Source organism: Mustela lutreola, chromosome 4, assembly GCF_030435805.1.
Source record: "Mustela lutreola isolate mMusLut2 chromosome 4, mMusLut2.pri, whole genome shotgun sequence".
NCBI classification, from domain to species: domain Eukaryota; kingdom Metazoa; phylum Chordata; class Mammalia; order Carnivora; family Mustelidae; genus Mustela; species Mustela lutreola.
Genome location: NC_081293.1, coordinates 13291259 through 13314873, shown reverse-complemented (window position 1 = coordinate 13314873; position 23615 = coordinate 13291259). Strand labels below are relative to the sequence as shown.

Here is a 23615-nt window from a genome sequence, read left to right as displayed (position 1 = left end):
CTCAGGGGCCTCCAGCTGCTGGGGTCTGGTGTGGTCTGGGGGTGGCCCACACTGGTGGGCGTCCTTAGGCAAGTTACTTGGCTAATGAGTTAGAACTCCTTCATCAATAGGTTGAGATGGGTAGTCAGAGGGAGTCTGAGACTCCCTCCAGTTCCTTTATGACTCTGGGATTCTAGTTTGAAAACAACGTTTCTTAATACTTTGTTTAAATTTAATATTTAATTTTAGTTATTAGTATTTCGTTTTAATAGATTTAACTTAATATTTGATTATTATTTAGTAATGGTGATGATGGTAATAATAAACCCAACCTCCTCACTCTCCCCTTGACCTGTTATTTATCTTTTCCTCACAAAAGTAGAAGTTCTGGGCCTCCCAGTGGATTGTTCTTTTGTGGGCATATGGGGTTGATTTATTTATTTTTAAAAGAGATTTATTAATTTATTTAGTTGACAGATCACAAGTAGTCAGAGACGTAGGCAGAGAGAGGGGAAGGGGGAAGCAGGTTCCCTGCTGAGCAGAGAGCCTAATGCAGGGCTTGATCCTAGGACCCTGGGATCATGACCTGAGCCGAAGGCAGAGGCTCTAACCCTCTGAGCCACCCAGGTGCCCCAGCATGTGGGGTTTAACTGTGTTTGGCATCAGAGATGCTCAAGACCCAAAACAGAAGCACACTAACCCTCTTCCTCCCTTGCAGGGTCCATCTGCTTTGCAAACATGGGGATTGCCATGCTGGAGCCAGCCCTGCCCATCTGGATGATGGAGACCATGTGTTCCCGCAAGTGGCAGCTGGGTAAGGACCTGAGTGGGAGCTTCTGATTCTAGAACTTTTGTCCCCAGGGCGAGTCCTATCTTTGTAGACCTGTCAAGCTGCAGGTATCAGGATGATAACATGGTGGTTTCTGTTTGACACTTAATGGGGTCTGTGCTTAGGATAGCAATGCCCTTTGGGGTCTGTTTCAACTCCAGTTTATTTGTTTGTTTTTTGTTTTGTTTTTTAATCATCCCTGACGGATGCAGAATTAGCGTAGAGGCATCAGATCGGGGCAGAAATGAGAGATTCAGCATCTCCCCATGTTTCTGAATTAGACTAGTTAAATGTATGTGAACAGCAATAAAATTTATGTGAAAGAGGCTAACAAGCAGGATTTAAGAGGATTAGTTTTTTTTTTGTTTGTTTGTTTGTTTTAAGAGGATTAGTTTTAGCACTATTTTTTTTTTAAGATTTTGTTAATTTATTTGACAGAGATCACAAGTAGGCAGAGAGGCAGGCAGAGAGAGGGGGAAAGCAGGCTTCCTGCTGAGCAGAGAGCCCGACACAGGGCTCGATCCCAGGACTCTGGGATCATGACCTGAGCCGAAGGCAGAGGCTTTAACACACTGAGCTATCCAGGTGCCCCTAGTTTTAATACTTCTAATTTAGAAAGTAGTACATACTTTATTATTAAAAAAACAAAGTATATAGATCAAGGAAGTCGGCCTTAAAATCTCATGTTCATCTTTCCTGCCAGCCCAATCCTCTGTGATATTCATCGTTAATAGTTTTGTGTCTTTTTCCAAATGGTTCTGCATTTATCGCCATGCGTGAGATGCTTAAAAGCCCAACCCAAGTGGATCTTTCCAATTGTATCACTGTGTGACCTCTTGTTTGTTCATATTTTCATGTCAGAATGGGTTGATGTAATTTTCAAAATTAATTACATTTAAATTTTTATCAGTTACACATGTACTTAATGTTTAAATAAAATAACATTATTAGAATTATAGTGAGAAAGCCAGCAGTCTTTGCTCCATGCCTTCCCATCTCCAACCCACTTTCTCAGATTTGATCACCTTCAGTGCTTTTAGATTTTTCTTCTGCTAATTTATTTCTCTAAATAATATGTGTAACTCCTGTTTTTTTTTTAAGTTGTCCAATATCTGACATTGTCTACCAGCTCCCTAACGTGGTAGATGGAGATTTAATGCCATCCCTGAAAATATCAAACAGCCAACTCACCTGTTTTTCTCAACTTCTGTTTTTTTCAAAGTTATATTGTTGTTGTTAAGATTAGCATTCAGTATTGCCATTATTGTGACTAGGTAAATATTCAAAGAAGAGCTGCAGAGAGTTTTATGGTTATTTCTTTTTACAGACTTTATGTCCATAAAGACTACATTGAAAATGGAAAGACTTTTGTTTTTCCTAGAGTTAGTTATTGCCATGTCTTCCCGTTTTCTTAGTTTTCAATGTAGCCTTTATGAACATATTCCCAGACTCTCTGGCAGAGGGGAAAGGCCCTTTAAATATGGCCAAGTACATCAGCAAGCCCAACCCATTTGTGTTTTCTTGTTTGTGGACATTTGTTGCACACTACTCTGTCTTGCTCCAGTTTGGACTTACTTACTAGGTCATCCAGTATTTGAGTATCTTTCCCTCTCTTCTATTTCCTGTATCCTTCTCCTCTATATTCCTTTCTCTTGGTTTACTCTATCATTATGATGGAACACATCCTCTAGCTGCTTTCTGAGAGATGGTGAATAGCAGGTAAAGTTTTCAGAGATTCTGCATATCAATAAACATCTTTATTCTCCTATCTGGTTGACTTAGTCTATTTGAGTGTATGATCCTTGGTTGGAGATTTCTTTTCTTCAGTTTTGAGGCCAATGACCTATTGTGCTCTGGTGTCCAGGGTTGCTGTTGAGGAGGCTAGTGTCAGTCTCAGTCCCTATCCTCTGTAAGTGCTGGAAGGCTCTCTTCCTCTCTAGGTTATGTATGTCCATGATGGTTTTTGCAGTGGGATCTTTTTCATCTGTACTGGACACTTGCTTGGTTAGCCTGTTCACCAGAGAAGCTGCTCCTTTCTGTTCTGGGAAACCATTTTGTATTATTTCTTTAGTTAATCCTCCCCCTACTCTATTTTCCCTCTTCTACTATTCGTTTTTTTGATTCAATGTTGGACCCTCTGTGTTTTATCTGTTTCATTTATCTTGCCTTTTCTTATTTCCCGGGATTTCTTTCTTTTTTTTTTTTTTTTTTTTTTAAGATTTTATTTATTCACTAGAGAGAGAGAGCTCGCACACAAGTGAGGGGAAGAGGCAGAGGGAGAAGCAGACCTCCTGCTGAGCAGCGAGCCTGATGTATGGGGCTCAGTCCCAGAACTTGGAGATCATGACCCAGCCGAAGGCAGAGGCTTAACCACTGAGGCACCCAGGTGCCCCTATGCTCATTTCTTAATTTTCATTTTCTAAGCTGTCTAATGAATTTTTATAATTGGTGTCTTCATATCTTAAATTTGAAGAGTCCTTTCATATTTACTCTGAGTGGTGTTGTATGTGTGGAAGGGCCATTGAAATAACAACGTCTTACCATTTGGTAGGAAGACTTCCACTCACTTCCCGCCACAGCGTCTCAGGCTATCCCTGGTCTCCATGCTGCCTAGGGCCCCTGGGCTAGTTGAGTTTGGTTTCCCTAAAGAAGCGGTCTCCTGCCAGGGTGAGCAGTTGAGAACTGGGGAGTCCAAGTCTCTTAAACTAGCCTTTCAAACATCTTTCCTGTTGACAGCCTCCCTTACATTCACAGTACCTGGAGCCTTCATTTTTCTGAATGTTCTGGGTTCTGAGGCACAAAAGCTGTTGCTTCTTGTTGACTGCCCTATGTGCAAGTAGAAGGTTCCAGTGTTTTCTGCTGTGTCCCTCACTGGTCTCTCTCTGCTTCTTTCTTCTTCTCACTGCATTTTCTCCTTTTTCTTTTCGTCTGTTTTTGGGCATTGAGGGGGAGGGTGTGGAGCTTTCTTTTGTTCCTTTATTAAAATTAAAACAATTTGGGTTGGGAATGGAGGAAAAACCTATAGATATAATCTGCCCTGTTTAGCCAGAAGCCTATCATTCATCTTAATGATTGGATATTGTTCTATTTTAAGGTTATACCATAAATTTTCCACCAGCTGCTATCATTGGCCATTTAGGTTAGTTTTGGTTTTTGCCATTTAGAAACCATACTGTAGCAAAATATTCTTACATGCATTCCTGTTCATGATTGGAAGTGGAACTGTGTGCAAATTCCTGAAAGTGCAGTGGGCTTTCGGGAATTAGTAACGCTGCGCTAACATGAGAACTGTCAGCCTTTCCTAGTTGCATATGTGAGAAGGTTGTTGGGGGGGGTGGTGTCTCATTTTGATTTATTTTTTACAAATTCTTTGAGTGCAATTGAGCATCTTTTCATGTGTTTATTAGGCATGCCTATTTCCTTTATTGTGCATTTCTTATTAAGATAGGTTGCCCATTTTTTCTTTGGAGTTGGGTTCTCACTGATTTTAAATATTCTTGGTATGTTTATTAATCCTTTATCAGATGTTTCACAAATATTGCCTTTATTTTGTTGTATGTCCTTTGAGTTTAGAAATGTGTTTTACTGCGCACTCAGAACCTCTAAGATGCCGCTGGTCAGAGTTAGCGGTCTGTCCCTTCAGGTCCTTGTCATTTCAAGGGAAGCTCCGGGGAGACCTTCCCCACGGGAAGATTATTTTTGTCATCCATATTTTCCCCTAATTTATGATTTATTTTTTACATTAAAATCTTGGATTTACATGGATTTAATTTAGGCACATGGTGTGGAGAAGGACCAGGGATTACTGTTTGCTGTGTGACCAGCCAGTTATCCTAAGGGCACACCCAATTTTTCCCAACTTTATCGTCCTTGAAATGACTGTGTGTCCTTGGGTCTGTCTCTGGGTTCTCTCTTCTGTTCCGTTTGTCGGCAGAAATTCCCGTGTCTGTGATTTCCTGTTTGATTCCTGGAGCTTTAGGACATTGTTGGATATCTGGGCAGCTGGTCCCTGCGCACACACCTTTTTCTTTAAGAATTTATTGATTATCCTTCCTGGGGATTTCTTTTCTTTTCTTTTTTTAAGATTTTATTTATTTATTTGACAGACAGAGATCACAAGTAGGCAGAGAGGCAGGCAGAGAGAAGAGGAAGCAGGCTCCCTGCTGAGCAGAGAGTCAGCCATGGGGCTTGATCCCAGGACCGTGGTGGCAGAGGCTTTAACCCACTGAGCCACCTGGGCGCCCCTGGGGATTTATTTTCTATTCATTGTTCTCTCGGCTTCTAAATGTCCACCTTTGGGTGGAGACTCTCAGTTCCAAGGGAAGCTGCCATTTTTAGTGCCCCCAACCTTCCCACAGGCAACTTTCTAGTCCCTCCGGGTGGCTTCTCCAGCTTGTCGCTACCTCAGTCCTTCTGGATGTGCCACTGAATCTCTGTGTTGTTTCATCAAATACTCCTTCCTTAAAAAGTCCCAAATTGTTTAGGCGGGGCAGGATGATGTGGGCTGCTGATGGGTGTGGGGTTCGTCTTTGGGGTGATAAAAGTAGTTTGGAAATAAATAGGGCTGATGGTTGCACAACCCTCTGACTCTTCTAAAAACCACTGGACCCTGCGCTTGCAAAGGGTGAGTTTCAGGCATATAAATGATGTCACAAAACAAAATCAAAACCCAGCCCCAAACAGCAGGAGACATTCAGCGACAGTAGAAGGATTCTTGGAGCCAAAGTAAGGCTAGTTCGTAGACCGAAATTTAGCTTCGAACCTCCTGGCATGGGAGTTACCAGAGGAAACCCAGAGACTCGAAGCTCCCAGGGAAGGCGCAGCACTTAGCAGAGGGAAGAGCTTTTTCTAACTGGGGGTTAATGGAAAGCAGTTTTCTAAAAGATGAGAAGACGCTCTTCCTGTCTTGTTGCCAATGCTGGCTGTCAACACCGTGGGCGCCTCTTCTCCCCGTGGTGGTTTGGGCTTCCAGGCGTTTCCAGGAGGCGCCCTTCGTCCTGGGGGCACGTGGCTTGCTCACTGTGGGGTCCGATGTCCCCACCTCATTGACTTCTTTTCCTGACCAAGTGCATCTTGGCCATGAGTAGGCTCCTCGGCTGGTTCCTCTCTGGACACAGCCTTCTTTATGAAGTCCTTAAAGCTCGTCAGAGGCTCTGGGCCTTCTGGGTCAGATAACAGGCTGGAGGCCTCCCCGATTTTATCAGGAGGTCCTCTCCTAGGGCTTATCTTCTAGGCCAGATGTCTGACGGTCACCGCCCCTTTCCACTGTGCCATGGCTCCCCTCCTGCCTCAGACAGAGATTTGTGTTTCTTCAAGAGAATCTTGTGTTTCTTCAAGAGAATCCCGTAGCTCTGCCGTCCTCCCCGGTGGGAGCGGAGCACAAGCCCTGCAGCTTGTGGCCCGGCTCTCCCAGAGCCCCTCAGGCCCTGGGAGCCTTGGGGTGAGGAGGGCCCCGTGGGGGGTGCCGGATGAGGACTGCGGGTGGTGGTGAGAACTGGCTGGTGGCAGGGGGCACGGCCGTTCGCAGGGGGCCCGGGCAGCCTCCCCTCCCTGTGCGAGGCCATGTGTGAGCTCTCCCCAGTCCAGTGTGAAAAGGGAAGCCCTTCTGTCCCTCTGCTTCCCTCAGCATTTCTGGAAAAAGACCTTAAGGCTTGAAGTCAAAGCACATGAGCCTTACCAGCTACCTGGGTGATCCATGATTGTTTTGTTGAACGCTGTGGTTTGGGCCATAATTTTTAGAGACAGTAGATGTTGGCTGCCGATATTCTAGAGGGCTCCCTATGAGCCCATTGCCCAGACACCACTGCCGCTTGGGGTTGGCCCTGAGATTGGGTTGGAAGGGGAGAATGCTTTCACGGCATCTCTCTTTCCCTCAGGTCTGGGGTCAGATGACCTCTCCCTGATGCCAGGAGGCTTAGGGACCCCATTCCTGGTGAGGCCTATAAACACTGAAAGGGAACGTAAGCTCTGGGCAATGCAGCCCAGGGAAGAGTGGAGCCAGACTCTTCTGGTTCTTTAAGGAGGTGTCCTGGTGCAGTGCAGGATGGAGGCTAGGATACCGGGCTGCTGGGCAGGGGAGCCCCTCCACTCCCAACCGGCCCTGACCTTCAGGCATGTTCAGGGCCAGCCTGGCTGGGTACCCAAGACAAGAGGGTTGCCCATATGCTGTCACTCTGGGATGTGAGGATTGCAGCCTCTTGAGCCTCCCAGGGAGGCCAAACCCGGATCATTGCCCCACTCTGGTTCTGGACCAGGCCCTTGCGGACCTCAGGACTGGGTGATCGGGAGCTCGGAAGAAGCCCACAGATGCATCCCCACCATCCCTTCTGGGGCTGCATGTCCAGCATTGGTTCCTTGGGGGCTTTGTGGCAGGTAGAGCCTCACCCTCTTGTGCCCGGCGAACCTGTGGTCAAAGCCAGGCTTTCCACGAAAGCCCAGGCATGGGCGGACAGTCCCTGTGGGTACACTTTCTCGTAGGTGCAGGGGCAAGTATGGAGGTACAGGCACCCCAGTTAGGAGAGCAGGGGCCCAGCAGAAGGAGAGGCTCCCACGTGTGGCCCCCACACTGTGTGCAGGCTGGCCGATCCACACGTCTCTCCTGTGTTGGGAAGATGCAAAGACTTCTTGTCGCATTTGCACAGCATACAGGTTTGGGGAGGGTCGAATTGACCCGTTCGTGACAGATCCAAAAAGATCTTCCTGGGCAGAATGAAGGTCTGAAAGGAACAAGAAGGAATCTCTCTGGTGAGAAGGTAGAGTCCTGCCCTGGGGTGGAAAACACCGCCTGGAGGGCGGTGGGGGTGTGATGGGGGTGCGGGTCAGTGTGCATGAGCCCCATGAGGGCTGCATGAGTGGTGGCTCCCCGGGGCCAGAGCAGGCGTGACTGCCTCCGGAGCCCAGAGTGACCCAGGGGCCGGATGGTGGAGCCAGCCCTGTGAATCGTCCAGGCCTTCCGCAGATGGTAGTGGTCACTGTTGTGCACCCAGCAAGGAGCTGGGCGGGGTCAGTCCCGGGCACCACGTTTCTAGGTAGAGGAGTCACTTGAACTTGTACACAAGGGAGGCAGCTGGTGCTCAGTCACTGGCCACGACCCAGAGCCCTGGTGGTGGTTCATCAGGGAAGCCAAACCGTGCTGGTGGCCAGGCTGGGGGAGGAGGTGGAAGGTTCTGGAATGCACAGCAGGATCAGCGGGTGGAAGAGATGGGAAGCTCCGGGCTTGGGGTTAGGACACCAGCCCCTGGCGGGAGCCGTCCTCACAGACCTGTCTGGAAGAGCAGTGGGCTCCCAGCCCGGGTCTCTGAGCAAAGCCAGGTGGTCTCTTGGGACACCCGGCAGGCTGCTTCGGGAGGCACACTGAGGTTTCTAGGTTTCTTTGAGTCCCTAGAACGGGTTGTCGGTTGTGTGCTGTGCTGGGGCCCTGGCCATGCCGAGGAGGCCGAAGCTGTGGTAGAACAGCTCTCGGGGCTTGGAGCCTGACGTCCGAAGCTGGAAGTCAGAAAAAGAGGGTTCTAGCTCCAGACCACACCGCCGCCTCTCACCCCCAGGATGCTGCACAAAGGGGGCTCTGCCTGCGAGGGACAGTGGCCTCCCTCAATACCTTTGGTTCTGTGAAGTCCGTGTCCTCACACGGGCTTTTTCCCCTAAGTGCTCAGCTGTGTTCCAAGCGCCGCCTGGTTGCCTCCCGGAACAGGTGACGTGGTCCCCCTGCCCGCTAGGACCTCGCTGCAGTCTGGGGCCGGCCAGGCCACCAGGGTGAAAGGCCAGTAAGGCACCCACAGGGAGGGACAGGGCAGGGGGCTCAGACGGGGAGGGTGGGCTGCCCTCTGAACCTCAAAGCCTTCCCGTGAGCTGCGTGCTCTAGGAACGGTCGCTGTTTCCTGGGCTCTGAGAGGTTATGGTGACCTGCTGGAGCCTCCACCAGTCTGTGAAAGGGACATCTTGTTTCTTGCCTGACTTCTGGTGCTTTTTCCTGGAGAGCCATGACACTGCAGTTTGGGGCCTGAGAAGTTCTGCTGTCGGTGGAAAATAAGGGGCGCCCACGTGTGGGTCCCACGGTGAGCTTAGCACCCCACTGGCAAGTCAGGAAGCTGTAGCTGATCTGGGGCTTCTTCTGGAGCTCGCTGGCGACCCTGCCTTGAGGCTTGGCTCCTAGAGTCAGGATTCACCAGGAAGCAGGGCTCCTGGCCGGGTTCTCTGCAATCTGCTTCCACTGGCTCCAGTTCACTCCCATGTCTGTGGACCAAGTTCAGTGCACAGGTGTTCAACCACGGGGGGGGGGGGGGGGCATTGGTTGGCTGCTTCAGTGTCAGTCTGTGAGGGCTTTGTGTTTTTAACATTTAGTCACCAACATTTATGCATCCCAAGAGGTTTCATGTAAGAACCTCGAGTTGAGGCTTTTCTAGAAAAATCAGATATTCCAGTCTGGGACCTTGGTCCTCCTGTCTGGGAAGACGAGCAGCTGCCTTCTCTGAGGGGCTCCAGGCCCTTCCCCCCATGTTTTGTTTCTCGGACACCGAGGCCCAGTGTCGAGGCTATTTCTCACGGCACCTGTGCTCTTACGTGTACTTTGCTCCTCCCGTCATTTACAACCTCCCCAGACCCCACAGACACCTGTCCTGAGACCAAGGCCTTCATGGTTTCTTTCTCCAGACTAACTCTCTGGCGTTGTGTTCAAGGTTGGGCTTAGTTAGGAGCTGCTTTGGGGAGCTTCTGGGTTCCGTACCTGTACTGTGTCCGTACCTGCGTTGCTCCCTGACGTTGCCCCGTCCCAGTTCAGTCGTCATCTGATTCCTTCCTTTGGAGACGTGCTCATGGCGACCAGAGCCACGCTGTGGCCACTGGCTTCGCTGTAGCCCTGAGCCGGGCCCATGCTCTCAGTCGTGTTTGCTGAATTTGATTGTGCCCAGCTGTCATTTCGCCACCTGTATGCAAGCGTGGTGGAAATGGTTTCCCGGAACACAGCAGTGAGATCGCTCTTTATTCTCATCTCCCAGATCACCAAGGCCAGGATGATTTGGTTTTGGATCATTTTGAAATCCAGCCTGTGCTGGCAGGCTCAGCCTCCTGGAGGGTTTGACGGCCTTCGTGCTCGCAGAGCTGCAGGGAGAGGCTGCTGTATGCTTGACGGGGGCCAGATCCCACCTGTCTGTCTGCGCGCTGCTGAGCTGCCGAGACGAGAAAGGCCGCGGGCCCTGTGCGTTTCGAGAGCAGTGCCCACCTGCTGACCGTCTAGCATCTGGCGTGTGTGCTGGCTTGTTACAGTCGTGGGATCGGGGACAGAGCAGCGCTCACCATTTGTGGACAAGGCTTAGAATCAAACCTGGTATAACTGAGTCCAAGAAGAACACCAAAAGTATGACTAGTTTGACAAGCCATCTTTTGAGAAGAGATGGTCTATTGTTGTGATGACAGATGGGGACCACACAGAGCTGATCTGGACCAATCCCCGCAGCCAGGCAGTTGGGACTCGAGGAGGCTTTCTGTTCAACGCACAGACGATGTTCAAGGCGACCACTGCCACCCGCAGCTGGAAATTGGCACAGGGTTGGCCCCAGGAATGCCAGGTCTCTGGTAGAGCGTGGAACCTTGGACATTTCAATGTCTGTCACGTGCCTCGGTCACAGAAAAGGACCACATGGACATTTCTTTTTTCAGACATGGAAAGATCTTCATAATGCTAGTCGAAAGAAGCAGGGCGTAGAACAATAACATAAAGCCATGTTTTGTTTTGTTTTGTTCTTACAGTCCCGTGTGCGCGCATTTATCTGAGTGTGTGCGAACTCGTGAGGAAGAGATCCCCGTGCGCATCCTCGGAGTGAGGGGGTTTGGGATGATTTTAACTTTTTTCTTGGTCCTTAATGTTCTCACATTTTTCCCCTAATGCCTGTGTCTTCCTTCCGTGGTAAAGTTACAAAGGGGTGAGGCCAGGGGCGCGCGTGGGGTCACATTGGCCCCACTCCCGCGGCGGGAGCCGCCCGTGTCAGGTCGCACGCAGCCACCAGCAGGCACAGATGGAGGGAAGATGGAGCTGTTGATAGAGGAGCGGATTTCATTTCTGGAGCGTCTCAGCAGCTTTGTGAGGACAGATCGGGCCCATGGGGTCCAGTCTGGATCCGTCCGCCACCGGATATTAGCTGCTTGCGTGTAGGTCCTGGGGCTTCTCTCCTCGGTGCTCATCAGCATCGTGGTGTCTGACAATTATTACTTTTTCTAACAGTTGACTGATGATCAATACTGATAAGGTGTCCTTTTCATAAATTTACAGGCATCGCTTTCTTGCCAGCTAGCATCTCTTATCTCATCGGAACCAATATTTTTGGGATGCTCGCGCACAAAATGGGGAGGTAAGATGATATGCGGACAGCGCCCACTCTCTTAGAAAAATGTAGCTCTTTGAGGCAAATTCTGCATGATTCTGCCTTACTTATCACAGGCAACTGCTTTGATTTCCACTGAAGATTTAACCTGAGGAAAAATTCGAAGTGGTCATTTATTAAAGGTGCTTTTTTATGTTTTGTTTTTTGGCAGGTGGCTTTGCGCTCTTCTAGGAATGATAATTGTTGGCATCAGCATTTTATGTGTGAGTAAAAGATGATATTTGACAAGGGGTAATGCTCTGTAAATAAAACTATTGCTTTGGACTAGACTCCCTAGGAAGCCTTTTATAACCATTTAAAGTTTGTTGATATTTGGTTTTATGACCTCTTCCATTTTCCTCTAATTTTTTTTTTTAATCTTCTTAAACGTTTTGGACAAGATTCTCCAAGGAATAGGTTTTTAATTTGAGGTTAATCAGTTGGAGGTCATGTAGCATGTTTTTTGCATACTGTGTATGTCAGTGCCCAACTCCCCCCAACATCTTAAACACTGTGATGTTTATAATGTATATTATAAATATATTTATAAAATTTTCAAAAAATATATTTATAAATTTATACTTATAAATTTATTAATGAATTCACTTATATTTATAAATTTACCTATAAATTAATTCACTTAAATTTATAAATTTATTTATAAATTCACTTACAAATTTTTTATAATTATATAATTATATATTTTTATATACAATTCTATATTTTTATATATAAAATATAAAATTTTATATAATTGTATATGATCATATAAAATTATAGATTTATTTAAAGTTTATAATAAATATAAAGTTACATACATATAAATTTATATATGTGTGTGCATGTGTAATATATATGTATACATTTATACATATATCAATAATGTATATAAAACAATTTCAGACTACCAGCCGAAACAATAGCAAGATTGTTTCCTAGAATAAAACACCTTCTACCAATGGCCAGTATCCACCGCAAGTGAGGCCTCCTGGTCCTTGTCAGAAGTAGAGTGAGGTCCAGGCCGATCTCGACTCCGGCAGTCAGCAAGTTTTCCTTGGTGGTCGCGAAACCCATTTCAGCTTCAGCTTCTAAAGGCTTGGAGGTCCCGGTTCCCCCCAAGCCCCGTCCCCTTCTTTCTTCCCACTTCCCTCAGAAGGAAACAAGCACACTAGGCCTGAGAAAGCATGTCCTGAAGATTTTCCTGGAAGATTTACAGTTGGATATTGTGATTCTAGTGTAATGTTGTTTCCTCTTATAGATTCCTTTTGCAAAAACCATTTATGGACTCATAGCTCCTAACTTTGGAGTTGGCTTTGCAATTGGTAAGTCACATAACTTTATGCTGAAATTTGAAACTTTGTTTTCTCCATGACTAAGAAAGGTTTCGTCTGATTTGGGCAGAGTCTATTTCCTCAACCTAAAATTTCCGGAAGCCTCAGAGGAGGCTGTGGGCAGCCTGTCGATTATCGACAGATAGACCTGCTTCTGCCTGCTGGTCATTTATTTCCAGAAAATCAGTACGTTGAAAAGCCTGATATTTACAGAGGCAAACGGCTGCTCCGTGGCTGGCCTCGGGCAAACAAGAAAATCCCTCACTCAGAGCCCGTTTGTTAGGGCTCAGGTCTGTGCACGGAACTGCTCCCATGAACCCGGTGTGGGCATAGACCTCACCTGTATTTTTTATAAGGTTTAGTACAGAAAAGAGGAACGGAGGCACTGATCACCACCGAGCTGCAGGACTTCTCGCCTTCAAAGGGACGAGTCTTTGTAATGTGAGGGACAGTCACCTGTTAGGAAAAACCTCCTGAACATTTTTTTTTAAAGATTCTATTTATTTACTTGACAGAGATTATGCGTAGGCAGAGAGACAGGGAGAGAGAGAGAGAGGAAGGGAAGCAGGCTCCCTGCTCAGCAGAGAGCCCGATGCGGGGCTCGATCTTTGGACCCTGAGATCCTGGCCTCAGCGGAGGACAGAGGCTTAACCCACTGAGCCACCCAGGCACCCAGCACACTTTTGATAAATAGTATACATTTGTTTCTCCTTTGTAATATACACATGGGGCCTAATAAGAGTAAATGCTAAATCTGTCAAGAAGTGAATCTTCGGTGCAGTGGGAAGAGAGAAAGGAGGCTCTGCACACTCCCCAGGCTGGGTCGGGTTTGTCCTTGCGCGGCACCTCATGGTGTCAGTGACAACCATGATGCATGTTTCAACTCCCTGCGGCCCGTCCAACCTTCCATTTCGCTCACCCCATGGCCTCAGCACCTTCCACATGTTAGGGCATGAATACATACTCACTGAATGAAAGAAACGTCCCTCCCCTTCTTGCAGTTAGTACTTGGTGGAGGGGAGGGAGCGAGCGCTGGAGCACACGCTGGAGGTGTCCACAGACTGTCTCGTCATAGCCGACTGTTATCTGCACCATTTTACGGGTGGGAAAGCCAGTGTTTGGAGAGATAAGGCCGTGCTCACCCGCCAGGGCCATGAGCCGGGGCCTCAGCACACATGCTCTTTCTTTAGGCTGCCTGTCCCTGACTGATGAAGAAATAAAGGATTCTAATACTGGCCTTGGTGTTGGTGTTAGAGCCCCAAATTAGCAGATCTCTTTCAGTCTCTTCCGAGAGCAGGGCAGGGTAATCCCTCAGACAGCTTCATGTCCTGATTCCTTCCCGTCTTTCCCGATACTTTCCAACTTCTTCTTATGGTCCGTGTGTGAGGCTAAGGTGTGAGGCCTGTAGGTGTGACCCCTGGGTGAGGGCAAGGGGCCTGTGGACCGGAAGAGAGTTAATCTGGAAAGTACCAGCTGGGAGCAAGTGAGGGGGTCCACACAGCTGGTAGCCGGCAGCCAGCAACCCCCCTGGATGTGAAGCCTGGTCTGGGAGTCACCAGAGGACTGGAGCTCTCCCTTGGAGAATGGGCCCTTCAGACCGTGGAGGACAGGTGAGGTAAGGTAGAGAACAGGCAAAGGTGGCCTGGGTTCTAGTCCCAGCCTCCACGACTGGCTGTCGGTCTTCAGTGACGGGTAGTGACCACTGGGGAAGAACTGATGAGGCTGTGAGGTTCGGACACGGTCCCTGATATTCCCCGCGTTTTCGGGTTATGTCCGTTCTCCATAGACCATGTTCCCTGACTGTCCGCAGGAATGGTGGATTCATCAATGATGCCCATCATGGGCTACCTGGTTGACCTGCGGCATGTGTCCGTCTACGGGAGTGTGTACGCCATTGCCGATGTGGCATTCTGCATGGGATATGCCATAGGTAAGGGCTCTGGCTTTTCAAAACAACGTTTCAGCTTAATGCATGATCATGGTTGAAAATTATTTAAACTTTTGTGTCTTTCTCTCTGTGAGACATCTGGAGAGAGGTTGATCTAATTCTCTCTTTCCTGAAAGGTCCTTCTGCTGGTGGGGCTGTCGCAAAGGCAATTGGATTTCCATGGCTCATGACCATTATTGGAATAATTGATATTCTTTTTGCTCCTCTCTGCTTTTTTCTTCGAAGTCCACCTGCCAAGGAAGAAAAAATGGTAAGAAAATTTTAGGATGCAGTCAAGTGTTTCTTGATCATTTTAGCATGGTTTTCTGCGTAGTTTCTTTATGGCTTAGTTATGAAATACATTTCTGCTCCTTTTGGGCAGAACACTCAAACATAAATGGTCAGAGTTCTTTTTGAGTGTATACCACATGGACCATATTTCTTTTGCTGTCTCAAAAGTTTTGTTTATAAATGTGAAGAATGAAATGATTTTTATACATATGTTAGCAGTCTGTATAGCTCTTTTGCCAGCCAGACACGGGGTAAGGTAGTTCAGTGTAATTTTCTTCAGTTCTTCACAATCTTGAACATTCTTTCTTTTTTTTTTTTTTTTTTTGCCTCTTGTGCCAAGTCCCAAGATTAGCCATTTTTGGTGCTGTCTGCTTTTCTCCTAAGCCTTACAGCTTTCAGTAATAGTGTTTCAGTCCTTATTGCAAAAGATTCTGGAGATGGCTTTGGTGTAGATAACAGAGCATTTTGGAAAACTATCATATATGTACCTCTGGGCACACAGAAGCATGGGTAACCTTTAAATTCACAATTTCACAACCACAGTCATATCCAGATGAAATATACAGAATTGAGTGTAAGGTGTTCCTCTTCTGAACAGATTCACGTATTGGTTTTAAACTTGAATTTTGAAATGCAATAGTCATTTTAACCTGACAGCCCTCAGACCTGGTGGTGGAGTTTTTAAAACCTCACATGGTGACAGATTCATCCCGCTGGAAGAAGAGTGGTTTAGGTTAAGAATGAATGAGACCACCAAGGCGGGGAGAGACGGTATTTGTGATTATGAGGGTCACTTGTGATGCTCTCTTGGGGGTACATCAGAAGTTCTTTCTGATGGTCGAACTGAAGTGGGTATTGATGCTTTGGCATTTCTCAAACTGCCCTTTTATGAATTTCCCCAAAGAGTGGGTTTAAAAACAGACGCAGATTCTAAAGTTAGGCTATGGGCGCCTTTATTTGTTCGGAGCATTCTTTCTATTCATCAATTCCTTCAATGTATTTAAGAAATATATTCAGCATTGGGCACTGGCCTTATGCCCTTTATTGAGGTAATTTTGAATCGCTCACAACCCGTTTGACAGAAAGAAAAGGAATGGAAGGTGTGGAAATATCCCGATGGAGACCCCCCCTTTGTTTCCTTCCTCTTGCTGAGAATTACCCCCCCCCCCCCCAGTTCTGAACAACCCGTAGTGCTTTGTTGATCTTCCTACCTGTCTTCTGGCCTGACCCAGGCACCGTGCCTTGCCCCAGCCAGGGTCAGAAAGTTCTGACACTGCAACAACTAAAAACTGTCATTCTGTTGCCATTGTATCAGTTTAAGGCCGAAGGAAGGTTATTCCCAACGCTTTTTGTCCAAAACCAGACCTACAAATGCTCCTGTCACCCAAGAGGCTGTTTAAGATTCTTGGGAGATGGTGAAGGGCTGGAATGGCCTTGGAGCCCAACTGTGCCGTGGGGAAATGAAAGCATCTGCCTCATTGCCGTGCCGTGAGGATTCGGAGAAGAATGTTACAGGTTGCTTCGCCCTGTGCTCAGCACACAGTAAATGCTCAATAAATGTGTTATTATTTCCAGTGCCACCCCATACTTCTTGCTTTTACCAAGTGCTCTGATTTACTGTCCGCTCAGAGGTCCCCTGCTGCCCTCCCTTTGTCCCCTCTGTGAGGTGAGCACTTCCTTTTGCTACTGAGACCCCAGGATTGCTGAATGGTTTCCTTAGCCAAGCAGCGGACGTTAGTGGCTGTTGGGTTATCTGTGTGTCGGCAGCAGTGTGATGGCTTATCTGGGGCGTCGGAGGAAATGAGCGAGGGCTGAGGATGAATGGGGGATCAGCCTGCCCACCAGCTACTGCTGTGGGGTCCCCATGAGGCCCTGCAGGAAGCAGGCAGATGCCTGGAGCCTCTTCTCTTCCCTCATGTAATTCTGTGCTTTAGTTCACTTAAAAATGCTGAGGGAAGAGGAAGAGACAATCTTGAGAGGCAAAGCAGCAAGCATTGCAGGCTTCCAGAAAGCCACTTTCACTGTAAAATGTCAAAGTCCTCGATACATGCCTAGCAAGAGGAATCATTAAAAACTTGGGAGGAACGTGCATCTCGCTGCTCGTAACTGCTGCCCTTCGTTGAAGGTATCACACCGGGTTGCATTTGCCTAGTGGAATGGTAGCCTTTGAGGGTGGCTGACAGCGGCTGCCTGCTCGCGGAGCCGGCAGAGCAGGAAGAAACCTCATGATCGGGGGAGTGAGTCTGGGCTGGCCGTGTGCCACTGAGGGGACGGAACCGGTTACTGTCCACTTGAGAAAATCCAGTCCCGACCAGTGCTGGCCTTCAGGATGAGCAGTTACCAAATGCAGGGGACGGGAGAGCCGGAAAATGGCCTAGAAACGGGAGCAAGTAATTCTTCCATTAGGCAGTGTTCTGATAATGAGACGTTTGGACTTAAGCCGTTTTATATTGGAAGATCGAATGCCGTTTTCATGGGTCCCCAGTCACAGAATCATGAATTAGTTTGTGAGCACTTGAGTGTTTCTTCTGTTTGGTGTATTCGATTTCCTTCTTTCTTTGTTTCCCCCTCCCCTCCCCCCCCCTCCCCTCCCCTCCCCCGCTTCCTCTTTCTTTCATCATCAGTTCGGTGGAGGAAAAAAAACCTGTTTGCCGCTCAGGTCCCTCTGCAAGTGTAAGAAATAACCACTCTGCCATGTGAGGACAACTGTGGGTTTTTTTGTTTTTTTTTTTTTTAAATATTTATTTATTTATTTGATAGAGATCCCAAGTAGGCAGAGAGGGAGAGGGAGAGAGAGGAGGAAGCAGGCTCCCCGCGGAGCAGAGAGCCCGATGTGGGGCTCGATCCCAGGACCCTGGGATCATGACCTGAGCTGAAGGCAGTGGCTTTAACCCACTGAGCCACCGAGGCGCCCCGACAACTGTGTTAGGTACATGACAATGACATGCAGCCCATGGCTCTCAGAATATCTGGCTGAGAATAGCTGTGTGCTGATACGGATATTTTTTCAGATTGAAAAATTATTTTTGAAGATAGGGCACGTTTCTTGCGTCTTACTCTTGAAGTTTCTGGACTCTTGGCTCTCTCATGGTTGTTCTAGGGTCCTTCCAGGGGACTGTTTCCTGAATGCAGGGGCCAGGCAAAGACCTGCTTGTATTAATCTATTTATAGAAATATATCCCTTTACAGGATATTTACATAGTGGATATGCAAAACCATCTCTATTTTTTTTTTTTTTCCTATAGATATGGTAAATAAAACTTCCTAGCATTCAGGCCTGACACCTCTCAAAATTGCCCAGCCTGGGTATGCCCTCCAGTGCTCTTCCTGTCTCAGTACCCCAGCTGGGTATTTAATTTATATACTTCATTTGGTCCAACAAAGCTTTTTGCCACTTCGGAGAGCCTCATTCTGCTCTGTGTCTGATAGGAAAACCAGGCATTTGGCAGAGGTTCAAATCTCAAGCTCTGGGCTGTGCTGTGAATTCATACACCCTCCTCTTCCCTCTCGTCTTCGGTGGAGAGTCAGACACTGTTTCCCAGCAGACCACTGGCTTAAATTACGTGGTGGCTCCCTGAGCCTGGCTCTTTGTGGCCTCTACATACTTGACTTTCCCACTGGATCCTGTTCGCTTCTCTCTGTCCCTGGAACTTTGGGAATATTACATTATGCCATCGGGCTTCTTTGATCACATATAACTTGTTATAAAAGCAGAACTGTCACACTGTCTTTCAAAAGAGGTTCAGAAGCCAGTAAGCTAGGTTGTAAAAGAAATGAAACAGTATTTCGAGAAAAAAACCTTATCTATCTGGAATAGGCTTTGTGTGCAAATATGATTTTTTCTGCATTGGTAACTTCTGACCACTGAAGTCTGTTCTATGCCCCCGTCATCAGTATGACTGAACTTCTTCCCTTGCAACACTGCTGCTTGAGTCCATACTAGGTGCCCAGTGTTAGGTTTCTGGGATCCTTAAGAAGTCTGCATATATGCAGAGTCAGGTCTAATGGAGCGGGGGGTTGAACCAAGAGAGAGAAGGCAGTTACGAGCAGGGTAGAGCAATGGCCATCCTTCCCAAGGCTCTCGGGCCTGTGGTCAGGGATCGAGGCCCCTTGCCTGGCATTCAGGGCCCTGCGGTCTCGCTGTGGTTGGGCTAATTAATGTCCGTGTACCTCATCATCAGAACTTTGTGGCAGCCACGCTGGCTTACTTAAGTGTCTTCTGTTTTTATTTTTATACTTATTGTTTTTTGAGAGCACAAGAGTGAGCAAGTGTGATAGTTGGGGCAGTGGTTGGTGTGGGAGGGGGAGGTCAGAGGGAGAGGGAGAGAGAGAATCCCAAGCAGATTCCATGTTGAGTGTGGAGCCCAATATGGAGATCATGACCTGAGCCAAAAATCAAGAGTCCGCTGCTTAACCAACTGTGCCACCCAGGCGTCCGTGTCCCTCTTTTACCTAGTGGCTTGTCAAGTAGATAATTCAGGCTGTGCCTATAGCTCCTCTGCTGTGCCCATCCTTTCCACCCTTCAAGGTGCTGCTCACGCCCCATCTCCTCTGTACAGCTGTCCCTGAGCACGTCACCCATGGCCAGCGTTCCACCTGAGTGTGGTGGGACCGGTCCTCCCCTCGAGGGAAGTCACAGAGCTGCTGCGAGGGAGAGGATGGACCTGGGGGGCAGGGCAGCAGGTGCCAGCCGTCGGCCCTGCTGCGGTTCCGGATGATACCGTGTCACTGGGCTGGTGCTTCTCATAGCATGTTGACACCACTGCCATGAAGGGTTAGGGACCTGAATTTCAGGTTTAACTCCCCCTCCCCACAAGTGATTCCTGTATATATATATTTTTAAAGATTTTATTTGACAGAGATCACAAGTAGGCAGAGAGGCAGGCAGAGAGTGAGGGGGAAACAGGCTCCCCGCTGAGCAGAGAGCCTGATGTGGGGCTCGATCCCAGGAGATTGAGATCATGACCTGAGCCGAAAGCAGAGGCTTAACCTACTGAGCACCCAGGTGCCCTCCGTACATGTTTCTTTGAGGATCGCTATCCTGAGGACACAAGACGTTGAGCTCTTTGGGGGTTAAACCTTTCGTGTAACAAGGATACATCCATACGGGGAGAATGGTCCTGATGGACAGTGTCTGCTGCCTCAGTGACTGAGGTTTAGAAATTGAGCGCTCTATTAAATACATGTATTAAGTCACTTGGCACAAAGCATTAAAAAAAAAAAAAATTGCAGCAGACACTTTGAGCTGACAGCCGTAGAGGGTCAAGGAAGTCGTTATCTTAACATGTCACCCAGGCAGATAATTTTAGAATTTTTCAGCAAATGATAAATGGGCTGGCACTGAGTGGAGTCACAGAACTTATCAAATGTATGGGGCAAGACCTGGGGGGCTGACAAACACCAAGATAGGTTGCAATAGGCCAACATGAGATAAAAATTTTAACAGATGAATGCTTCCATGTAGATTTTCACGCTGTACACAAAGATATTAGAATAGTTTATGTGGAGTAAGACTCTGAAAGGCACAGCTGGTGGAGGAGTCCGTCAGTTGTACCCGGTGTCCTGCCATGCAGTGCTGTCGCCCCCTCCCTCCAGCAGGAACAGACTTTGGCACAGGGCTGTCTGGCGCACATCTGCCCCGTTCCAGTACGTTCCTTTACATGCAGTAAAGGTCATGTTCCCTAATTACTGTGCATACACACAGGGTTGTTGGCCCACCTCAGAGAGTGCTCGTGAAGCGGAGGTCTTGCAGCGGGATTGCTTGGCACGGGCCTGGCAGGATAAGGGGGAGCTGTTTGCTCAGACAGCAGGCTTGGTCTGCACATGTTCAAGAGGAAACATGATTACCAGGACTTACTGAGGATGTTTTCCAATTGAGGATCAATGGATTGTTTATTTTTCAGTAACAATGAGAAGGCACAAGATTTTTCTGTTCGTGAGAGTGTTTTTTTGTATGTGTTGTTTTAAATCCTACATTTGAGCAAGAGGAAGACACCCAGGATTTGGGGAGAGGTGCTCTGGAAATGCTGATTATGAAAACATGGGCCCGTGATGTTCAGTGTAGGGAAACCTAAGGGGCCATGGTGGTGGTCTTAAAATACCATAAGAGGAGTCTGTGAAGATGGCTGGAATCAGAACTGGATCCACGTCGAGAAACAAGGGACACAGGTTAGCCTCAGGCACACGTCCAACAGGAGTTCACCTCATTAAGGACAGCATGTGCCCTTCCTGTGTTGCCACAGTGAAATCCGTGCACAGCAGATGGACTGGGTGACCTCCAAGATCCCCCCGAGTCCCAATTCCAAGATTCTAAATAGAACTCTTCCTGAGCGTGACCCGCCGTAGCCCTTGCCTCACGGCTCACAGGTGGTCCTGACTGGACCTCACAGCCCTGGCGGAGACCAGGTCCGCAGTCTGTCTTGCCCGGGACCCTCCTGGTGGAACCCCAAGGCTTCTGGGCCAGGCGCCTGGCAGTGGCACTGAAGGGCTGGTTGACAGTGCGTGGTGCTAGACACAGCTTTCCAGCTAGTAATCCTTAAAGATGGTAGGTTAAAACCATCTTATCTTTGTGAAATGTTAACGTACCTGCACTTTGCTCTCTTTCAGGCTATTCTCATGGATCACAACTGCCCCATTAAAACAAAAATGTACACCCAGAATAACACCCAGTCGTATCCGATAGGTGATGATGAAGAATCTGAAAGTGACTGAGATCCTCAAAAGTCATCAAATTTAATTGTACAAAACCGTGTTTCCAGTGAAATGGCTCCTCCGGAACTGTCTTAGTCATACCATTCATCCCTGGTGAAAGCAAAACAACCAAAGGTTATTCATTCTTCTCCGTGGTTGTGATTGATTGCCAACAGCCTTATAAAGAAAAAGCAGCTTTTCTAGGGGTTTGTATAAATAGTGTTGAAAACTTTATTTTATGTATTTGATTTTATTAAATATTATACAATATATTTTGACGAAATAGATATAGTGTAAATCTATAAATATTTGAATCCAAATCAAATATAATTTTTAAAAAAACTTACATTCATGAACACTTGGGCAAAAAAATCTTATATTTTTTCTGAATATTGGTAATGAGTGTTTAAAATTAAAGCACACATTATCTCCGAGACACTTCCAACACTGAGAAACTAGAAGGAAGTCTGAGAAACAGTCAAATAAGACAGCATATGATGTCGTGACACTGAGGGTGGTTACCTTGTAATTACTATGTGTGTATTTATGAGCTAAAAGCTAGTATTCTCAAATGCGGAGGACAGGAACTTGAGTCCATCTCTTTTGGACTTATGCATAAATTGTAGCTGGCATTAGTTTTCTATGCAATCATCTACCTGGAAACAGATGGTTGTAAATTATAAATTCACATGTCATGTGGCCGGCAGCAGACACTAAAGGCAATAGGGAAAAATAGTAAATGTTGTGAAAGCAGAGAAAAGCACCTAGAAGTATGGTTATGAACAACTAGCTTTCCCTTTCCAATATATACTTGGTTGTCTTAGGATGAAAGAAAATTGAGGGTAGATACACCTTGCACTGTCAAGGTTGTTTAAGCGTGATAAGATACATTAATGTCTAGTTCAACTTTTAGAAATTTAAAAGCCTAATAGCTGCTGTGAGGTGAAAAAATCTGACTATATCTTTAACCTGTTAAGAGGTTATCCAAGTGTCTTCTAGCAATCTATTAAGTTTCGAATCGCAACTATTATTTTTTAGACTTCTGAAGGTTGTTAACATCAATGTGAAAACAAATTTTAAATGAAGATGGAGGAAGAATGAAATTATCTTGAATCATGTTAGGAAAACAGGTAAAAATAATAGATCAGGACACATTCCCTTCAGAGACAGAAAAACCCTAGAAACATCTAGAAATGTCTGTGTATCCTTCTATCATCTAGTGCTGTGTATAATGTGGTTTTCCTAAGCATGACAACATTGACGTGCCTTTTCAGTTCATCAGCAAATACTGTGTTAGCACTGTCAGTTGTCGTCATATTTTATGCGAGATGTGACTGGAGTGTGCGGAGTGTAGAATGTCTCAGATAATACTTGTTAATTCTGTAGCTCTGCAATCAACAAAAATTACCCATGTCTGTATTTTGTTAAGCTAAAGTTGTGTTTCTGTTAACTTGGACAAGGAGCAAGGAACTTTAGAACAAGGACTTGACCTCGTCGTTCTCTAAGAGAGTAGCTGCTATTTCCCATCTGCTTTATGAAGCTTCTTGGAGTGACTGGAAATCTGGTGTTCAGGGGCAGTGTGGTGGAAGCAGACAAGTTTCCTACTCACACATTTGCACTGGGCAACTTGCACGAGTCTGTGACTTTGAAAGATGGCTCTAGAAGCATTCTCATATGGCTAACAGCAGGATTGTTTTCTACTCCCACAGGGGAGCGACTTTGTGGCTCTCCCTGACCACAGTACTGTACGATTTACTCCAATTTCATTCTTGCCTTGGAGGCTTCAGTCTCTTCGAGAATGACTGGCAGAGGCATGGCCACTGTTGATCTCTAAAACTGAGCATAAAAAGACATGTGAGGTTTTTCAGAACTGTTTTGGGGAGCAAAAGTATCAGTTTTATCTGGGAGGGGGGAAATCACAAGGTCTTTTATAGAACTAAAATTCTGGGGTTAGCAGGACTGTGAAGTGAGGCTTTTTTCCCCCCTTTTAACTTGTGTATCACTTTAACCGTGAATATACAGCTTCCTGAATGTTTGAGCAAAGATGGGTTTTTATGTTTGTACCTGGCAAAGTAGATACAAAAACACTGAAGTAGCAAAGAATATTCAGTTTTTTCTTTTGACTGCTAAGTGTATGTGCATACATGTTTTAGCTAGTTTCCTTAATAAATCTTCTGAACACTACTGTGCCTGTTTGTATTCCTTTATAAACC

At 46.8% G+C, this 23615-nt stretch overlaps 1 protein-coding gene across 1 annotated transcript in view; it reads left to right on the top strand.

Moving 5' to 3' along the window:
- The window catches only part of SLC18A2 (solute carrier family 18 member A2), a 38111-nt gene extending 14525 nt beyond the window's left edge, over positions 1-23586 (top strand). Inside the window, exons 10-16 of the mRNA XM_059173066.1 lie at positions 698-793; positions 11073-11151; positions 11336-11387; positions 12422-12485; positions 14305-14424; positions 14559-14692; positions 21319-23586. Coding sequence (XP_059029049.1) covers positions 698-793; positions 11073-11151; positions 11336-11387; positions 12422-12485; positions 14305-14424; positions 14559-14692; positions 21319-21423 — 650 coding nt within the window. The 3' untranslated portion in view covers positions 21424-23586. The remainder of the gene's footprint in view (positions 1-697; positions 794-11072; positions 11152-11335; positions 11388-12421; positions 12486-14304; positions 14425-14558; positions 14693-21318) is intronic.
- Positions 23587-23615: the final 29 nt, after the last annotated feature.